The sequence below is a fragment of the Rhinolophus ferrumequinum genome, chromosome 15, assembly GCF_004115265.2.
Source record: "Rhinolophus ferrumequinum isolate MPI-CBG mRhiFer1 chromosome 15, mRhiFer1_v1.p, whole genome shotgun sequence".
NCBI lineage: Eukaryota > Metazoa > Chordata > Mammalia > Chiroptera > Rhinolophidae > Rhinolophus > Rhinolophus ferrumequinum.
The window spans coordinates 18,262,786-18,284,337 of NC_046298.1; the positions used below are offsets into that span (position 1 = coordinate 18,262,786).

At 42.0% G+C, this 21,552-nt stretch overlaps 1 protein-coding gene across 1 annotated transcript in view; it reads left to right on the top strand.

Moving 5' to 3' along the window:
• TANGO6 (transport and golgi organization 6 homolog) overlaps window positions 1–21,552 on the top strand; it is a 141,909-nt gene that overhangs the window by 111,959 nt on the left and 8,398 nt on the right. Inside the window, exon 17 of the mRNA XM_033128876.1 lies at window positions 113–226. Coding sequence (XP_032984767.1) covers window positions 113–226 — 114 coding nt within the window. The remainder of the gene's footprint in view (window positions 1–112; window positions 227–21,552) is intronic.

Consider the following 21,552-nt stretch of genomic DNA (forward strand, 5'->3'; position numbering starts at 1 on the left):
CCTCTCTAAGCCAGATTGTTCTTGATGAACGTATAGAAAGGAGAACGTAGTTGAAAGGCTTTATGTAATTGTGCAATCCTGATTTTTATTGACTTCTTCCTCACTCTCCTAGATAACAGCTTGCCTGATTGCTGTGGCTAAAACAGACCATGAAGTTCAAGTGCGCAGAGCTGCCATCCACGTGATTGTGCTGCTGCTTCGGGGGCTCAGCCAGAAAGCTACAGAGGTAAGTCAATCTCTTACCACTTGCAGCTTCCGTGCCTGTTTGGTTTTTGTCTGTTTATCAGTCTCCCTTTCACCAGGGCAGGCCTCAAACCTTTTCCCTGGTGGACTCATGATGATGGATTGATAAGTAGGAATTGTGTAGCAGGAAAATGATAATGTTTGCATCTTACTAAGAGTCTCTGTTTCCCCTGTAACATCGTAGGCAAACCACACACTAACTGCTGCAGAAAAACTGGAGTATAAATTTATAGATTGAAATTCTGAGTCCTAGTATTCTGCTCAGAGCGACAGGTTCCAAGGTGAGCTCGCTAGAACACCCTAAGCCTGCCTCTGTAGCCTGAGCTTTAGTGACTTGTCTTCCCTGATTCATAGTAGTTCATACTGAATTATTAAAGGGCCTCATTTAAAATGTTTCCTTTCTAGCTATAAGTTCAATCTGTAAGATTTTCATTGCTGCATAAGTTAAACTTTCTTCCTCCTCTAAGTGGGTTTGACTGGATATTGGATGGCCAATACAGGAAGAAAGTATTTATATCCACATGTGAGCTAACAATGAGTGACCTCTAAATTAATTTTCTTCTTGATCTTAATGGACACACGTTCCCAGTTGACTTTATAGAGAGTTTGCATTAATAATTTACTGCCTGGCATCAGTGCTCCTCTGCGGCGGGCCTATCAGTATTTAACTAAGTGACAGTGAAGCCATTAGAAGAGTAATTGTTTTGTCAGACACACAGGCTTTATTCATGCTAGACTTTGCCATATCAAGTTTATTACACCATATTTGTACAAGCGTGGACTCATTAGTTATCCCTTAGTTATTACCTAGGACCTTGATGGGAATGGGGGATGTACAGAGATCATAACTCAGTAATTCAGGTAATTAAATAAATTGCTATGGTGTACACACTGTTCTTGTTGAGAATATGCTATGTAAGAGAGAGAGAAGATAGGGTGTTTTTCATCCATTGTTAAGAACTACAAAATTCTTAACAAATATACAGTATGGGAAACTGGGTGAGGAGTATGCAGGAATTCTCTATGTTGTCTTTGCAACTTATCTGTAAATCTAAAATTATTTCAAAATAATAAAAATCTATTTAAAAGCATGAGTTACAACACTATAACGAAATTTATAAAACTGTAAGTGCAGCACTCTGAGTGAGAGAGAGGAGGGAGGGGCGAGAGAGAGGGAGAGAGAGAGAGAGAGAGAGAGAGGAAAGCAGAACAAAATGTCTAGTTAGTAAAGTGAGAGAAGAAATAGAAATTCTATCCAGATTTCTCACATCCACATGTAGCCAATGAAAGCAACACTGCTTGTCTCACCAGTACTAAAATAATTTGTAGCCATGGAAGATTTTCATCACTTTCAAAAAAGCCATGTGAATGAAAAACCTCTACTATTCTCCAAACCAACTGTAGTCTGCGCTCACTGAAATTTATCAATTGTGCTTACTCAGTGAATAAAGAAAAGGAAATGGGATGGGATGAATGTGTGATGCCTCTTCCTGTGGCATCCTTGAGACCAGGTGTGTTAAATCTTGTAATCGTAGGTGTGATTATAAAAACAGGGGCACTTTAATGAAAAGCGGAGATAACCACAAAGCTTTCAATCTCGGATTTCTGCTCTGTTTTGCCCCCAGGAACAGCTGAAATGAAAATGCCACTTTGTTAATGAAGTTTGGTGGTGTTTTTTTTTCCTTCTAATCACTATCTCTCAAGCTGTAGAGTGCCAAAAGATAATCCCAGGTTTCAGTGAATTCTCTGTTACTCATAGATGTGTCGGCCAAGGACCTCTGTGGTTCTGGCAGCTTAAAAAGGAGGCAGAGAGTCCAGTAAGAAGCAGCGGTTCAGAAGATCAGGTGATAGATTGGGATCAGAGAGGGAAGACATCACCACCCCCAACTCATGAGGTAGCTTTTATTTCCTTCCCATTTAAAAGTAGCCAGAATTTTGTGCAATCAACACAATATCCATATTGGAGGAAAATACTGCATTCACTTTCTTATTGAAAGACTTACTTTCTCTGCTTAGCCTTGTTTTGGCCTTATGACCACCCCTGTGTCTTGACTCATCCCCAATATAACCTGAAGCTTAGGAGAAGCCAGAAAGACCCCACTTTAAGCCCATTCTAACTTACCTTGCTGAAAGGTAAATTTACTAGGATACCCAGGAGAGGAGCTGTGTTTAGACCTATATCTTCTCTTGGCCTCAAAGTTAAGAACAGCCCTCCTTGGGCAGCCAGATGGCTCAGTTGGTTAGAGCGCAAGCTCTGAATAAGAGGGTTGCCAGTTTGATTCCCACATGGGCCAGTGAGCTATGCCCTCCACAACTAGATTGAAGACAATGATCTACTGCTGAGCTTCAGGAGGGGCAACTGGAGGGCTCAGTCGGTTAGAGCGCAAGCTCTCAACAACAAGGTTGCTGGTTCAGTTCTGCATGGGATGGTGGGCTGCGCCCCCTGCAACTAAAGATTGAAAACGGCGACTAGACTTGGGCTGAGCTGCTCCCTCCACAACTAGATTGAAGGACAACAACTTGGAGCTGATGGACCCTGGAGAAATACACTATCCCCCAATATTCCCCAATAAAATTTATATATAGATATAAAAAAAAAAAAAAACAGCCCTCCTCTACATAGAGAAGATGAGCTGAACGACAGAATGAGAAAATTGTGCCTAACTATCCAGCTCTTCCCGAATTAGGTCTTTGCAAGGTGATTGTTTATTTTCAGTGTTATAAATGTTTAGAGCATCCGTATTCATAAATTTATTCTAAAGACAATAATGAATGATTAGGGCAGTAGCTTACTACCTGGTAGTAGCCTACCAGACTGGCCCTCCTTCAGATAACCACTAAAAACTCTGGATGTAACATAGTAAGTAGCCACCCGGAGGTACTGAAGTGTGGTCAGAAGCTGGCAGGTTCTTATGGGGAGTCCATGCTTAGAGGAGAGGCGCAATACAAAGAGAGTTCCCATATTCCTGGCTGTTAGCTTAGGGACAAGTCTATTTGGCTAAGAATGCAGTACATGAGGGGTGGAGAAGTCATAGTCTTTCTGTACTATGGGACTAGAAGATTGAATCTGGGGAAGCTACAGCTGCGAACAGAGAGAGGGCAAATCCCAGAAAGACCCAGAAAGAGAAAGGAATCCCAGATTCTGTCTGCCTACTTCTCTGACAGAACCTTGAACCAAGCAAGATAATTGCCTGCTTTGAAAAAAGAGAGAGAGAGAGAGGGAGGGAGGAGGGAGGGAGGGAGGGAGGAAGGGAGGAAGGAAGGAAGGAAGGAAGGAAAGAATGAAGGAAGGAAGGAAAGAAGGAAAGAAGGACCAATTGGAAGAGAACATAATCCAGAGTCTCCATAATTTAACATTCATAATGTCCAGGATACAATCCAAAAATAATTTAATGTATGAAAAACGAGGAAAATGGAACATACATTCTCAACAGAAAAGAAATCAACTGAGACCAATTCTAAAATAATCCTGATGTTGGAATTATCAGGCAAGGATTTTAGAACAGCTATTACAATTATCCTCAATGAATTAAAAAAAATATACCTGCAATTAATAAAAAGATAGGAAATCTCAGCAAAGAAATAAAAACAGTAAAAAAGAGCTAAATGGAAGTTCTAGAACTGAAAACTTCAATGGGATTTAAAAAAAAAAATCACTGAATGGAATTAAAAGTAGAATAGAGATGACCAAGGAAAGAATAAAAGAATTTGAAGCTAGAACAATAGAAATTATCTAATGTGAAGAACAGAGAGAAAAAGTGGGTGATTTGGAGTGACCGGAGGCTCTCAGAAACCTAAACCCATATTTCCCCGAGGAGCAATGGTTCAGTATCCACTAATTTAGTGTTCTTGGTGACTTTATAGAACATAACTACTGTGCATAACGAGAATTGGCTGTATAGTAGTCCTTCCTTATCCTTGGGGGACACGCTCCAAGACCCCCAGTGGAGGCTGAAAGCGAGGATAGTACCGAACCCTATATGTACTGTTTTTTCCTATACATATGTACCTGTGATAAAGTTTAATTTATAAATTCAAAACAGTAAGAGATTAACAACAATAACTAATAATAAAATAGAACAATTATAACAATATACTGTAATAAAAGTTTTGTAAATGTGGTCTCTCTCTCAATATAGTTCATTGCACTGTACTTACCTTTTCACTTATAGGAAGCATTTTACAGCTTCTCTTTGGCACATCCGAATTGCCAGCACCACTACTCTTGTGCTATGGGACTATTATTAAGGAAAATAAGGGTTATCTGAACACAAGCACTGTGATATCAGGACGGTCTGTCTGATAACCAAGGTGGCTACTAAGTGTGCGGGTAGCATCTAATCATGGACACGCTGGACAAAGGGATGATTCACATCCAGGATGGGATGGAGTGGGACAGCAGGAGAGTTCATCATGCTACTCAGAACGGTGCACAATTTAAAACTTATGAATTATTTATTTCTGGAATTTCCCATTTAATATATTTAGGCCGTGGTTGATTGCGGGTAAATGAAACCACAGAAAGCGAAACTCCTGATAATGGGGGACTACGGTATATATAATAGGAAATAAAAATTGATGATCTTTAAAAAAAGAATGAGTGATTTGGGATTAACTATTTCTGTTAGGTTGGTGCAAAAGTAATTGTGGTTTTTGCAATTTTCAACCATTTAAACCTCAGTTACTTTTGCAAGAACCTAATAGATATATCTAGATGACTACTACTGCAGTCCTCTACGTAGTTTACAGAAAGTTGACTTCTCAGAATTGTGAAGTACTGGAGAACTTTGCACATGGGCTTATCGTGACTACCTATGGCAGCGTTTTATATTGAAACTTTTCCCCTAGCTTTTTAATATCAGAAGGTAATTCCCAGAGCTTAGCTTTTCTTCCTTCTAATACTTAATTTTAGATGACAAAAGAATACTCTAGTCTCTACTCTGTCTAGTGGGAGATAAGTTGTAGGCTTTAGAATTGATTCTTTCAAGATGATAAACAAGTCTTGATACCAGGTCATATCTTCAAAAACATGCAAAACCTGAAAGCATCCTTAGTGGGAAGAGTTTGGCATTCATTATTAACTGATGGCTGAGTCAGGTTCTGAGCCAAACCAAGCCCTCCATCCAGGAGTGATTTTTTAGCCTCTTCTTTTGAGTCCAGTGTTGGACTCTGATGACAGAAGACTCTTCCTAATGACATTTTGAATAATGGTTTCACTAACATTTGTGCAGTTGGCGGTTACTCTCCTACTGCTTTGTGAGAGAAAAGGCAAACCCTGGCTTAAAAAAATGAAATGGTTTGCTAGGACGTTATGCTTTTTTAATTATAGCAGTTACACATGGTCCATCCAGAAGATGCAGTGCGTGTGTCCTAGGTTCACCTTGGGCCTGTCTGTCTAGACTGGGAACTAGGACCTGAGGAGGGTATGATACTTAATCTCCGACACAGCACCCATGGCAACTTATAAGTAAATGGACAGACTGAATGGAAACTTCCTTTTATTGGTTTTGTCTTATCCTGAAAGTTATTTTGACAACATTTGATGAGTTTTTTTGTGCCATGGGTACAGTAAACAGGCCCAGTTTCCTTCCCAGACACTGCTCCTTTTTAACAGATCGAAGTCTCCATGTGAGAAGCAAGTGAAAAGAACATTTATATAAAAATGAAAGGGCTCCAGGTAATAATTATTCCTCTGTAAACTTTGAAAAAACTGCTTGAGGGGGTGGCCAGTTAGCTCAGTTGGTTAGAGCGTGGTGCTGATAACACCAAGGTTGCTGGTTCTATCCCTGCATGGGCTACTGTGAGCTGCACCCTCCTTAAAAAAAAAAAAAAAAAAAAGTGCTTGGGACAGCCCTTCCAGGACTGAAATAAAAGAGCATTTTCCCTTCCTGGGAGCGTATGGCCAATTGACCAAGGCAACTTGTTGATCGATCCTCTTCTTTTTTTTTTTTTTGATTTTATTGGGGAAGGGGAACAGGACTTTATTGGGGAACAGGGTGTACTTCCAGGACTTTTTCCAAGTCAAGTTGTCCTTTCAGTCTTAGTTGTGGAGGGTGCCATTCAGCTTCAAGTTGTTGTCTTTTCAGTCCTAGCTGTGGAGGGCGCAGCTCAGCTCCAGGTCCAGTTGCTGTTGCTAGTTGCAGGGGGCGAAGCCCACCATCCCTTGCGGGAGTCGAACCGGCAACCTTGTGGTTGAGAGGACGCGCTCCAACCACCTGAGCCATCCGGGAGGTCAGCGGCAGCTCAGCTCAAGGTGCCGTGTTCAATCTTAGTTGCAGGGAGTGCAGCCCACCATCCCCTGTAGGAATCAAGTCGTCAAACTGGCAACCTTGTGGTTGAGAGCCCCCTAGCCCATGTGGGAATCAAATCGGCAGCCTTTGATTAAAAAGTTCCTTTTTAGCCATACACTTTTCTGTAAATAACAAAGTTCTCATCACTTCTTTGTGTCAAGGTGTTAAAATTGTGATGACTTTTACACCTGTTATGTATATTTAGAAGCTTGTCTTATTCTGTTTTGTCTCAAGCCCAACATAATTTGCTGTATTTCACTTCTTAAGACCCAGTCAGACCAGAAGTACAATCAGACAGTCAGACCCAGTCGGCATTAGGAGCATGGAGCTCTAACCGCCTGAGCCACCGGGCCGGCCCAAACGATCCTCTTCTGCTATTGGCCAGGGCTTGGGTGTTAGTTTTGCTATTCTTCATAGAAGGCATTTAATAAGAATTCAGCATTTGTTGGACATTGTTTACAGTGTCAGCAGCACACAGAGACTTTAAAATATATTGTAAGTTTATAAATTGTCTCTGCCCCCCAAACACTTCCTTCTTTACTTACTCTTAGACATCCTAGTTGCTGTTGCTTCATTTCTGTCTTAGAAGGAAAAAATCCTCTTAGGCACTGTATCAGTTTCCAAGGGCTGACATAACAAAGTGTTACAAGCTGTGTGGCTCAAAACAACAAAAATATACTGTCTCATAGTTCCAGAGGCTAGAAGTCCAAAATCAGGGTGTTGACAGAACCATGTTCCCTCTGAAACCTGTAGGGAAATTCTTCCCATAGTAAAAGCTCCAGTGGTTTGCCGGCGATCTTTGGCGTACACTGGCTTGTAGCTGCGTAACACCAGTCTCTGCCTTTGTTGTGACATGCATTCTCTTTGTGTTTCAATATCTTTATGGGGCTTTCTTCTTATAAGGACACCAGTCATGTTGGATAGGAGCCCACCCTACTCCAGTGTGACCTTATCTTAACTAGTTACATCACAACAATCCTGTTCCCCAGTAAGGTAACATTTTGAGGTACTGGGGGTTAGAACCTGAACATATCTTTTTGGGGGGAGTAGGGGAGACAACTGAACCCGTAACAGGCCCCTAAGATTCCACAAAGCCTCTCTCCTTTGTGCTTATGCTTCTCCATCTGTTCATTATTGCTGCATCTTGAGAAGAGCCTATTTTGTGTGGAGCATCTCTGTCTCTGTCTCTTTCTTTTTTTTTTTTTTTAAAGCATCTGTACCACATTCCATAGCCTCAGGAAGGCAACAGAAGCAGTGTTTCTGACATGCTTACCTTGAAAGAACTGGATTCTGACACTTGAAAGTAATGAGGGAGCTTAGAATCATTTTTGGGATTGTTGGACTTGGTGCAAGTTCTGGTCTTGGTCCAAGTCTCTTCACCTCTCTGAACCTCGTTTTCTTATCATTCCTACCTGCCTGACAGAGATGTGGCAAGAGTTAGATGGGATAACTCATAAAACTGCGAACTCTAAAGGGTTGTAAATGTAGACGACAACAATGGTGATAACTACTAGTCACTATTGTTCCTGTTATTACTACGACCACCACCACTGTCTCATCCATGGATTTGCTGGGGATTCTTTAACGGTTTTTTTTAAACCCAGCAAAGATAATTTTATGTTCACCCTAAATGAATAGGCAATTTATTTCATGGCTGGAACTTTGAGAGCCTGACGCTTTATCATGCCAGGCTCATCAGTTATGCTCAGCTTTTGGAAGACAGACTTCTGACTCTGTACAAGGATCATGTTGCATATGCCACCACATTCTTCCTCATGATAGATGCCAGCACAACTGGGAAAACATATAAGAACCTATATACTTTGTAGTTATCGAACCAAAAGGACTTAACAGATGTTTGAACTTGATTTGATCTCCAACACTATTTTCTCCCTTTCTTACCTACCACTAGGAAGCCGTGGATATAGTACAACGCTCTGAGCTTTCATAAAGCAGGCACTGAGCTCGATGCCTTATTGTATTATGTCAGTGGATTCCCTCGGGAACCTGGAGGGTTGGGTGTCATTATCCCCATTTTTCAGATGACTAAAGGAAGCCCCTTGAGGTTAAGTAAACGGCTCAAAATCATATTGCTGGCAAGTGGCAGAGCTGACTTACGCCCAGGCTGTGTATCTCTAAAGCCTGTGCTCTACCTGGCTCAACTGTCCTCTAACCAAGACTACTTATTTTTTAAAGAAAGAGCAAATCAAGATTATTCTTAAGGCAAAAAATTACACCAATAACGTGTGAAAATATACAATAAACTGTCACCAATTTAATGTCTCCTGCTGAGAAGATTTAAAGGACATTCTAGTTAACTGAGTAGGGACTTGTACCAAGTTCCAGCCAGTTCCTTTTTAGCCATACACTTTTCTGTAAATAACAAAGTTCTCATCACTTCTTTGTGTCAAGGTGTTAAAATTGTGATGACTTTTACACCTGTTATGTATATTTAGAAGCTTGTCTTATTCTGTTTTGTCTCAAGCCCAACATAATTTGCTGTATTTCACTTCTTAAGACCCAGTCAGACCAGAAGTACAACTTTTCAGATGTTCATTCCCACACATTAAAAACTGAATGTTTAGTCATTAATGAATGCCTGTTTTTCCAAGGATCTCTACCGCCTGTCAAATATAAGATTTGTATATGGGATAGCAACTCAGAAGTCATGCTCTTAAATCCCTGAATTTAAGAGGATTTATAGCTAGATTACCCTGGCAATAATCAGGGACCTTTTTCAGGGGCACATTTGTCTCAAGATCTGAGCCAGAGTCTGAGAGAACATGCCTGGAAGGGTGTCAGGAGAGGAATGCTGTGCCAGGCTGGAGACAGACCCAACCTGAGGGAAGTTGTTGAATAGAGAAAATACGCAAGGCCGGGTCCAGGAAGATGAAGGCCACTGCTGCCGATCCAAAGGGAAGTAAAATGAGTAGCCTCTGTTCATCAATAGTACAATAGTATCCACTCCCCCACCTTGTATTTTTTTCTCACATAGTTTCTTAAATTGGGATATAATTCATATTCATAAAATTCACCCTTTTAAAGTGTGCAATATAGGGTTTTTATGATGTATGACAATTATTAATAGTTCACCAACTTGCCACTGTGCGCTTACATTGGCACCATGGTACAAACAGCTTGGTAAGGTTTCATAACGTTGGTATATCAGAGTCTCATAGCTGTGTTCGTGTTGATGTGTAGCGGTGTCTTGCTGAGTGGCGTTCATTATTGTTGTTGTATGTTTTTGTGTGCCGTTGTAAGAATGTCTGAGCTTGAATTAGAGCAATGAACAAACGTTAAATTTCTTGTTAAACTTGGCAAGAGTGGATGTGAAATCAGGGACATGTCAGTCCAAGTTTATGGGGATAATGCCATGAAGAAAATGGCAGTTTACAAATGGATTAAACGTTTTTCTGAGTGGCGAGAACGTGTCACTCATGAAGAGAGGTCAGGATGGCCAGTAGCAAGCTGAACTGAAGAAAACATTGCAAGAATCCTTTGAATTGTGCGTCAAAATCGTTGGCTGACTGTGAGAAGCATAGCAGACCAAGTAAACATCAATAGAGAAACAGGAAAATCTAACTGAAAATCTTGGCATGAGAAAGGTGTGTGCATAAATGGTCTCAAAGGAGCTCACTGATGAACAATAGCAAAGGAGAGTCGAAGTTTGCCAAGACCTTTTGGAGATGCAAGATGATGTTTTGGGCCATGTTATCACTGGTGATGAAACATAGGTGTACCAATATGACCCTGAAACAAAGCATCAAAGTGCACGATGGAAGTCAGCCAATTCTCCACGACCAAAAAAGTTCCGTCGGTCCAAATGAAGAGTCAAAACGATGTTGCTAACCTTTTTTGATATCAGAGGGATTATTCATTATGAATTTGTACCATTTGGACAAACAGTTAACCAAGTTTACTATTTGGAAGTGCTGAAAAGGCTGCATGAAAAAGACGAAAACTACCTGAACTTTTCGTCGACAATTCATGGCTCTTGCATCATGACAATGCACCAGCTCACACAGCACTGTCTGTGAGGGAGTTTTTAGCCACTAAACAAATAACTGTATTGTAACACCCTCCCTACTCACCTGATCTGATCCCAGTGATTTCTTTCTTTACCCGAAGATAAAGGAAATACTGCAAGGAAGACATTTTGAAGACATTCAGGACATCAAGGGTAATACGATGACGGCTCTGATGGCCATGCCAGAAAAAGAGTTCCAAAATTGCTTTGAAGGGTGGACTAGGTGCTGGCATTGGTGCATAGCTTCCCAAAGGGAGTACTTTGAAGGTGACCGTAATGATATTCAGCAGTGAGGGATGTAACACTTCTTCTAGGATGAGTTCGCGAACTTAATTGTCAGAATGTCTAGGATTGAATCCCAGCTTTGTAATTTATTGGCAGTAAGACTCTGCACGAGTCTAGTTGACCTCTCTGTGCCTCAATTTCTACATCTGTAAAATGGGGATAATAATAGGGTTGTTGTAAGAATTAAATGAGCTTATTTATGTAAAGGTTTTAAAAGTTCCTCAGTGTTTATATTATCATGACTGTAAGTATATCCATAGTATATCCAGAGCCCTATAATATACCGTGATTACATAGCCTTTCTTGTATTAATTTTGGCTTTCTGTGAAGTTAATAAATGTCTGATTTATTACATTTGTTACTCTTCTATGAGCCAGTTACTAATTCATCTCCAATCTCTGCTAAAAGTTTATAAATCTCTTAAAAGTTTCAAACACATCAAGCACGACCCTAATAGCTTCATCTTCTGAGATACATGTCTCCTACAACCCATCATCCACTCGCTCTTATCTGGACTGGTTACTTTCTAAGCCTACTACAAGATGTAAGAACAAAGCGCTATTTTTAGATAATGTGTTATGTGCATGGGCTGGTGGACGTTATAGGAGGGTGATGGTCTGGCCAGGTCATTTCATCAGGAAACTTGAAAACTTGTTCTGAAGTCTTTTGTGGGGGGGTGGGGCTGGTCAGAGAAGAATCGTCTAGTCTCCTACCTAGACTGGCTGGCCAGAGTTCTAGAAGATGAGTAGAAGGAGGAATATGGTGGTCTCACTATTCAGTAGGTATACTTTCGCTTAATCCTTCTGTTTTTGACATGGCAGCCTTATCCTCTCTGTACCTGATGTCCACCTATCCAGAGTCCCTTAGCTGGACCCTCCAGAGGGTAACACGAGGCTTCTGCTATGGTTGAGGAAGGGCAGTCACCTGGATACACAGAGTTGAAGGCATCAGGGGACAGAATTACTCCTCAAACATGCTTCCAACCAGGGTTTCTGTTCACCTCCATTTTAAGAGGTATGGTTCATCAACTCCTGGACTTTTTTTGAGTTTCTGTGGTGCATTCAGCTTGCTTCTGGGCTTCTTGGGTTTAATGAATCAATTTATCATCCAAACCAGGACACTTGAGAGAGTGAAACAGGACACTATTAATAATTACACCAGTGCAGCAGATGTAAAACATACTAATCTGGGCAAATCAGGATTCATCCAACTGCTTCTAGCATCTAAACTTCTGTTGCCATTGCCTTGTTAGTTCTTTTTGTTCTGATAACTTAATGCCATTTTTTTTTTTAATCCCTTTGCTGTCATTTTAGTGGGATTTTGGGAGAGAGCAGTAGTGTGTGCATGTTTTCAATCCACCAGCTTTCAGGAAACAGCCTCCATTCTTCCTTCTTTATTGATGGAGAAAGTAGGTGTGGTGGACATGTGTGGCTTTAGTCAGAACTCTTTTGGTTTTAAGCAACAGAAGCCTAGTCTGAACTAGCTTAAGTAAAGAGAACTTTTCTTCAGCTTCGTGAATCCAAAGAAGAGTGAACAACCCTGTTGTGGGAAAAGCTGGGATGGAGCTGGTCATCAGTGATTCTTAGATTCAGGAACTGAAATGCTCCATCTCTTGTCTCTGCTTCTCCTGCATTTGCCTTCATTCTCTTGCACTGGTGTCCAGCTTTCTTCCTGTAACAGCAACATGACCACTGCCGGTGGCCCAGTGTTGTACATAGCACCCAGTACTCAGAGGTTCCCCCTCTGGCCTCAATTGCAAAACTATGAGGGAAGAAACGTAATGTGCCAGCTAAGATCAGGTGCTCTTCCCATACTTGTCTGGGCCAGGTGGGGTGTATGGGGTTTCTGGTTTGTGTAAAACCATGTTCAGCCTCCATCAGAGCCATTTGTGAGAGGAGAGACGGGGGGTCAGTGCTTAGGAGTAGAAGACAATCCCGTAGCTTTCCTGAACAGTAACTTGGCCAAATCCTTATGGCATTAGTGATGAATTTGAGAAGTTAAACTGAAAAGATTAGGACTCAGTACCTTACTGTGACTCCTAAAACATAAAATGTTCAACCTTTTCTAGTAGTAACATAAGTGACAGTTTGGAAGCTCTGACACTGAAAACTGCTCCCTTTCTGCCTCTTTTGCATATCATTTACATAGATCTACCTATGTTAGAACTTGGTTTGTCTTCCTCTTCTACATCAGACTTACTGTTTTATTTTCTGTAGGATAACTTTCTCTTTACCCTTATTCTGCTCTAAAATGGCCAAGAAGAAGGTAATAATCATTGTTTTAAGGATGTTATCAATGTTTTAAGATTCCAGGATTTTGGAATCTTAGAGGTGGAAGAGGGCTTAGAGACTATTTAATTTACATTTCTCAAAAATTTCCATTGGCTTACTAACCTCATGAGTTGTTCCTTTGATATACGGTCTCCATGGTCAAATAAGTTTGGGAAATGCTACATACTACTATGTATTCCCGTCTTGGAGATTCTGTGTATATTATCCTATTAAGGAGTCTGAGAAGTCCTACAGCAAAGAAAACACAGTTTCCTCAACTCATTTACCAAGGAACCCTTTTTTTATTATAAGCATGCCAAATAATGTTCCATGGAACATACTTTGGGAAATATTCCAATCATCTCATTTTATGAATGAGGAAATAAAGTTCATAAAGAGACTGTGGTTATAATTTTCCAGAACTAATGCCAGGAAGAATTAGCATTCATTTCCAGTTGTTCCTGATAGCTTATATTAGCCCAGTGCTAACGGAAGTATAGTATCTCCTTTTTCTTCTCTTACCTAATTCACTTATTCACCTGGCACAAGGTTCATCTTTTTATCCAACGTATCTTAGGTAACATCACAAAGGTGTGTTGGAGCACAAGTTAAGCACCAAGTTTGGGAATGTCTGCTGTCAGCTTCCTTTCTCTAGTAAGACCCAAGATCCATGTATCTTGTACTGGCAACTCAGAAGTACATGGAGTAGCCTTATTTTCCAAGATGGTAAACTATTCTTTGTAAAATTCCAACAAATTCAAAATATTATCTTCTCTGAATTTATAAAGTAGTTGCATTCCTGAAAAAATTCAAGACTAAAACCCCACAAAAATACTTTCACTGAGCATTTACTAAACGATAGCACTTATATCTAAGTGCTTTACATTAATTAATTCATTTAGTCTTCATGGTACTCCCATTTAGGTATGATTAATATCCACATTTTACATGAGGGAGCTGAGACAGAGAAGAAGTAACTTGTCCAACAACTCAGAAGTGGCAGAGCAGATGAACCCAGGCAGTAAAACTCCAGAACTTGCACTCACATGTTCTGTGACTGTCATCTGAAGGACCCAGAAACTGAGTCACTTGGGCATTTTCTGGACGGATAGATCATGGCTAACAGAAGGCTGCTTCAGGTCCTAGGAACCTGACACCCAAAAGGAAAACAGGCCAGACTGCCTCCTTACAGCGTATTTACTCTCTGCTCTGGAGGATGATGGAACAGTTAGAGAAGTGTTTGCGGCCAGCCTTGGACCCAGGTACCCTTGACCTCCCAGGACCTGCCAGTGTGAACTCTTCAGAAAGCAGAGACAGGAAACAATCCTGGCTTCCTTTTTACCTTTCCTCATGTTCCACTATCTCTTGCCAAAAGCAAGGTCCAACCGTGGACTAAGCCATCCAGCACCTTCCCATAATATAAACAACTGAAAAAAGCAGGGAGCAGAGAAAAACCAATGGAGACCAAACGCCTTCGGGGCTGCCAGGCTAGGGAATGAGAGCCGTGGGACTTTCCTCCTTCCCTACAGCCTGATCGGGAATAATTTCTTCCTCTGAGAGTGATTCTGTTGATAATCAAATGGGCCTCTGAGGTACAAAACATACTTTTCTTTGCTCTGTTCCCTAAAAGGGAGTTCTAAGTGTCCCCGCCCTGGGGTGACTTGAAATGACAGTGAAGATTGATGCTTTGGGGTCTGTTCCAGCTCATTGCTCATTGCCCCATTATTTATTTGTTCTTAGCAAACCTGCTCCAAATAAAGCCATGTCCTCTGAGATTTGCTATTTAATAATAATATAGGTAACATTTATTAAGGGCTTATTGTATGCCAGGCAAAGCGCTAAGTTCTTTACTTTAATTATCTAATTGGTAACAACCTTTTGAGATAAATACACTTATTAACTCTATTTACAGATAAGAAATTGAGGTCCAGAAGTTTACATTTAGATGGCCAGGTCAAACAGCCAGTAAAAGGTAGAACTGAGTGCAAACCCAGGCTGCCTTATTGCCAGCTTGGCTGTTCTGAAGGAACTAATTAAAACTGGCCTGAAATTATACTTGAGGAAGAGGTGGGCTGTTACAGGTATACTGGGATAAAGTTGGGTTCCTAGGACTTCTGTTTCCTTAACCACTGGACTTTTTTCTGCTCTTTAATTCTCCGGTGATCAATAGTTATTCAATTACTCAGCATGGTAAGGGAGCAGCCAGGGAGATCTTTCTGAAATGCAAATCTGCTGAGGTCCAGACCCCAGCTAAAATTTTTCCAGTGGTTCCCTATGGTCCATAAGATAAAGACCAGACTCCTTAACATGACATACAAGTGTAATCTGGGCCCCATGAGACTTCTGTGACTGTCTCTCCCGTACTTTTCCTCATATACCCTGAGAACCTCATGCCAGCTCCGATAACCTGCTTACTGGTTCTTGCCTCCACATCTGGGTCCATTACTGTTTCTTGTGCCTCAAATGTTTTCCTTCCCCCCTACCTGCCCATCTGCTAAGCTTTTATTCATCCTTTTGGATTCTACGTAAGTGTCACACTTTTTGTGAAAAGACTTTCCTGGTTTCTCAAGTAAAATGAATACTTGCTTCTCAAGTCACTGCAGGACTAGAGTAGATGTTGTAGTGCTTTGTTCACCTCTGGTGTCAATAGACTGTGAGCCCCTGAACACACCAGTCACTTTTTTTTTTTTTAAGTTGTGATGAACTTTCCCATCTGAACCATTTTTAAGTGTATGTTCAGTTGTATACGTGTAAGTACCTCCACATTGCTATGCAGCCATTACCACCATCCCTCCACAGAACTCTTTTCACCCTGCAAAACTGACACTGTGCCCATTAAACACTAACTCTCCATTGCCCCTCCCCACAGCCCCTAACAATCACCACTCTGTCTCTATGAATATGGCTCCTCTAGGTACCCCTTCCATTCACTTTCATAGTCCCCAAATCTAGCATGTTGCCTTACACAGAGTGCTTAATAAATGTTTATTGAGAGAGTACGTGAAATCCTTTCTCTAAGAGGCATGAACACATCTCTTGAATTTCTTTGTACCTGCCCTAGCAATAAATAGACTCATTAGATGTTAAACTGGAAATCCTGAGATTTCCAAACTCTTCCAGGGTTCAGGTTCCCCAAGTTGTCTGAGCAAGTTCTCTCAAGAGGAGGAATTTTGCCTCCCTTACTGGGAAATGCATCAAGTTTTTGTTACAGTTGGGTTGTAGATATGCTGTCCCCAAATCACTTAGGAGAGGTCCTGAGGCAGAGTGACAGTGGATATTGATGTCTAGGCAGAACCATCTGCATTTCAAAACTTGGCTTCTCCCACGCACACAAGTATTTCCCTTAACTTCCCCCATCTGGGCAGAGGTTCTGCCACAATTCCAGCTAACCTAGCACCAGAGGCAGCTGCATTTTCTTGCAGAATGCACATTGATAGCTGGCAACTTTCATTTTCTTGCAGAACGCACATTGGTAGCTGGTAACTTTCTGTCTTCAGAATCATACTTCACATGAGAGAATTGAGAATAAACATGTTTGAGAATAAATTTTTAAAAATATTTTGGGAAATGATACAATCTTAATTTGTGGATCAAAAATGATTTTGAACCTGTCCCCTTTCAGGAAAATAAAAACCTGGTTGTTGATAGTTGCAAATTCCAAGAACGTAATAGGTGATGTCCAAATCACGTCACTCACTGTTGGCATTGAGATTTTTCATAGGCAGACTCGTAACAGTGATCTCTACTTTTGAAACGATGGCATATCTCTTACCAAGTCTCCTATCCAGTGTTTTTTCCTAACATCCTCAACTATTTGTATCCTGGCTGCTTATCAGAGTCACCTGGAGAGTATAAAAAGAAATTAAGGGCCAGCCCAGTGGCTCAGGTGGTTGGAGTGCTGTGCTCCTAACGCCACGGTCTCTGGTTTGATTCCCACGTGGGCCAGTGAGTTGCGCCCTCTACAGCTAAGAGTGTGAACAACAGCTCTCTCTGGAGCTGGGCTGCCATGAGCAGCCGGAGGTTGGCGTGAGCTACTATGGGTTGCTGAGTGCTGCCGTGGGCCACCGTGTGCTGCCATGAGCGGTGAGTGGCCAGCAGGCAGCCAGCGTGAGTGGCCGGCAGCCGGTGAGAGCAGCTGTGAGCCGCTGACCACCGACCGCCGCAGCCAGGGGGAGCGCAAGGCTCATACTACCAGCATGGGCCAGGGAACTGTGTCCTATACAACCAGACTGAGAAACAACGGCTTGAATGGGCGTGGTGTCCCGAGGGGAGGGGGGAGACAGAAGAAAGGGGGGAAGAACTTTTTTTTAACCCTGAGTTCCAACCCCTAAGATTCTGATTCTGATTCCTGCAGTGGGAGCCCAGGCATTTAAAAGTTTTCCAGGGGATTGTAATGTGCAGCAAGGGTGGAAAATCACCACAGTAGAGGGTGGTGTTGCTCAAAGGCGAGCTCTGGGCTGTGTAGACATACATGTGGGTGGGTGAGTTGCTTCTTCCAGTCAAGTCCACACCAGGTATGTATTAGCACATAATAGAAAGCCTACCCGGGCCTCTCTCCTGTGTCAGTGACAATGGTTGTCTCCAGCCTTTGGTCTAATTCCATAACCTTTTGTTCCTGCGGCATCTTACACAGAGCATTGAATTCCGCTGAGTAAATGCCCGAAGGAGAGTGGCCTGCACTTCCCCTTTGGCCAACTCCAGGTAGACCTGAGGCTCTGTGACCCTGGTGAGCCTGGGGTGATATGAGATGCCCACAAACTAGTGCCTCAAAGGAAAACCAAGGCTTGTAGTGAGCCAGTAGCCTGGCAGCTGATCCCCCTCCTTCCTAACCAGGCCTATCCAAATAAACAGTTTTGGTGGTGCAGGAAAAAGGTTAGATTCTCTCCATAGCTTCCTTTTGCATATTGGATTTCCTAGTAACTGCCCACATTTAAAAGCAAGATTTACAGAGTTAGACCTGACAGACACAGATTTGAAATCTAGCTGTGTCCTTGATAATCACTGAACCTCTCTAAATCCCCTTTCCCTAATTTGTAAACTGGGCCTAATAACACCTACCTCAGAGGATTAAATGAGATAGTGTGTGTGAAGGGCTAGCACGACGACTGAAATGTAGTAAACACCACTCAACTAATGGCAGTGATCTCACGTGGGAGACATTAAGAGCAGAAAGGGGGTAGGACTGTGCTCCCTCAGCAGGGTGTCTGCATAGAGAGCTTCAGGGCAGGGATATGAAGCTCTTTCCCCCAGACGTGGTCATGGAACACAATTTGAAAACTGGGATTGTAATCACCTTCTAAGGACAAAGCTCCCGATTTCTCCCACAAGCTACAGCTTGCGGCTGCTTTTGCACATACTCCGGCCATTTTTCCTGCCTTCTTTGTTCTATTTCCGTGCCTGTGGGAGTGTAGGAAAGCTGCTGCCTTCCTCAGGTTGCTATTTAAAGACATCCTGAAAGATGCTGCCACCACTGCTCCTAGCGCCAGAGCAGCTGCTGTTTCTGTCCCTGAAGCAGCGAGGTGGATGCAGCCCCTGTCACGGTGGTCTGTGACCCCTCAAAGCCTTGGGTAGCATGCCTCAGCATAAGCTAGCCTAGGGGCACACACAATTAGGTGTCAGTAAGTCCATTCACCGACTTTTTGTTGTAGGACCCTTGAGCTGTCACCCCTGCCAGGTGTGACCTTAGTGGCAGTGTTGGTCTTTGTCCCTAAGCTGCTCATCCTGTACATTCCTGTGGCATTTTTGGCACTCAACCGGTTAATTTTTTTCGCCCTTATTCTTCAATGAAAATCACACATGATACCCTCCTCATCCCCTCCTCACCCATCTCTAGTTTTCACTTGTGATACTCTCCCCGTTTAACAGCCAGACACAATCCAGAAGGGGTAAAAATGCCATTTATCGCTGGGTCTAGCAGAGAAAAATACTTTAGAAATAAAAGGTTTTTGAAAAGCTCAGTAACCTCCGGCTAATAATGCTACCCTGAACTTCATTCAGCATGTTTGAGATTCTCTGTCGGGTGTGGATAGAAATCTCTTAGACATTAGTAATCCTGTCTTTCTTTGCTGACCCTCCCAACGCTTTCAATGAAGTGTCTCAAAAGCCCGGTCTTTCTGTCTGAATCGGCCCTCATTTCTTTTTAATAGACACATCAAAGTGAAGGTTTAGGTTTTATCGGGGAAAGCATTTATTCTTCTTTAGGCCCGAGCTCCCTGAATGAGGTCCAGATTTGCCACCTCCATCTGCTTCCCCAATTTGTTTCCTGCCCATTATCTTAGAGAGGCTGCTTGCCTGCAAGACCCCAGCGCCTGGCTCCAGGCTCCGCAGAATCCCTCCACGCTCTCAGCTCTGGAATCGCATGGTCTGTGTCCTCAGTTGTCAGGTGCCCACTCTGGCCCTGATACTGTGCTGAGATGACAGACAGTACATCTGTTTCCCTTCTTTTACACCCGTTCCTTTTCTTCTAACTCCCCTCCATTTATTCATCTTCCTGATCACTCTCTTTTTTTTGGCCTCTGCTCTCTATTTTTCATTTTCAGAGCTGTGCCTTTCCCCTCATTTTCTTAGCTACTTGGTATTAAGCCCAATGATCTCAATGTCAGAGTAATAATAGCAACAGTACTTTGAATCATATATCACTTTTCTTATGGTAGCAAAGTACTCTCACATGCATTATCTCTTTTGATCCCATATACACTTGTAAGGTAGGCAGTGTATGTGCTTTGTGCTCCCCACTTTGTAGTAGTGAAAATAATAACCATTTTGAGAGGCAGAATGTATAGGAGTTAATAAAGAACATCAGCTCTAAGTCAGGCTGCCAGGGTTTGAATCCTGGCTCTACCTGGTACTAGCTGTGTGGCCCCGGGCAAATTGGAGATAATAATAGTACTTCTTGTGTTGTTGTGAGGATTAAATGAATTACTATAGAGAAAATGCCTAGAACCATACCTGGCACATAACAGGTAATGTATAAGGGTTAGCTGTTGTTATCATTCATTCATTCATTCATTCATTCATCAAAAATTTACTACATGCCAGAGCGGCTAAATGCCAGGCTCTATTCTAGGCCTCAGTGACAAGATGGACACAGTTCTGGGCCTCAAAGAGATCACGGTATGAGTGCAGGAGACTGACAAACTGTCTCTTATTTAGCACCTACCATATGCAAGTCCTTGTGTCTGGATCTTCATAGACATTAACTCTAATTCTTATAACAACCTTAAAAGGAGACAGTATTACCCCCATTTTACCGATGAGATCACTGGGTTCCAAGAGCTGAAGTAGTTTGCTCCTAGCTAGTAATTAGGAATGCCAGGATTCACTTCGCCCGATTCGCCTGCCTCCAGACCATTCGCTTCAACTCTGCGCGTCTCTCTGCCCCACAGGGTGGGGAGCTCCTGACAGGTAGGCACTAGCCCTCGTCGCCCAGAATAGGTTGCATCGTCTCCTGCACACGGGTTGTGAAATGTTGGCTGAGTTGTGCTCTGTGGATGATCCTTGACTTTCTGCCCCATTTCTGGTCTCATCTTTTCACTCTTCCTTCAGCCACCAAATCATACATTGGTTTTAACATGGAGGTGCAGTGGTCAAAAGAGGGTTCTTAGGAGTTGGCCTATAATTTTCTGACATACTCATACTGCACCTATTGCTTATTCCAAGGTGTTTTTAAACAGAACTAGTCAGATTCTGGGGTTTCCTCCTCTTCTGGCCCCTAATCTAGAGAATCTTTTTGTCTGCCAGGCCAGTCTCCAGCCACTAACTCCAGTCAGTGTCTTGCCTTTTATTTCAATGTCTGACTTCCTGGTCAGTCCTGTTTCTGTCTTTGTGCCCAATGCTTATTTATTTCTTAGCCACAATTGGTGGTTGATAGGATTGCATGGAATTTCATTTTCTTTCTTTCTGACCTTTTTCTGCCTCATCTATTGGTTCTATAGAAGATTGAACTTCTAAGTATAGTTAGTATATGCTAGCATTAATTTTTTTATCCTTTTATGTTTAGTAACCCACTTTCCCCTTAAATATTAAGAAATTATAGATGGGGGCGGTCGGTTAGCTCAGTTGGTTAGAGCGCGGTGCTCTTAACAACAAGGTTGCCAGTTTGATCCCCACATGGGCCACTGTGAGCTGTGCCCTCCACAACTAGATTGAAACAACTACTTGACTTGGAGCTGATGGGACCTGGAAAAACACACTTAAAATAAATAAAAGCTTAAAAAAAAAGAAAAGAAAGTATAGATGGAAAGTCCTCTCTGTTAGATCAGGTCTTTCTGAGTTCTTATTTCTGTAAATGTCTGGTTTGTGACCGTTTGTGTTGTGTCTTGTTGATCTCACATAGTAATAACAGAAGAATAATAACTTCCAATTGTAAAATCACCCTGAAGTATAAAGGACTTTTAAAATATTAAAATAATTTTTTTAATGTAACTGAATCTACTAA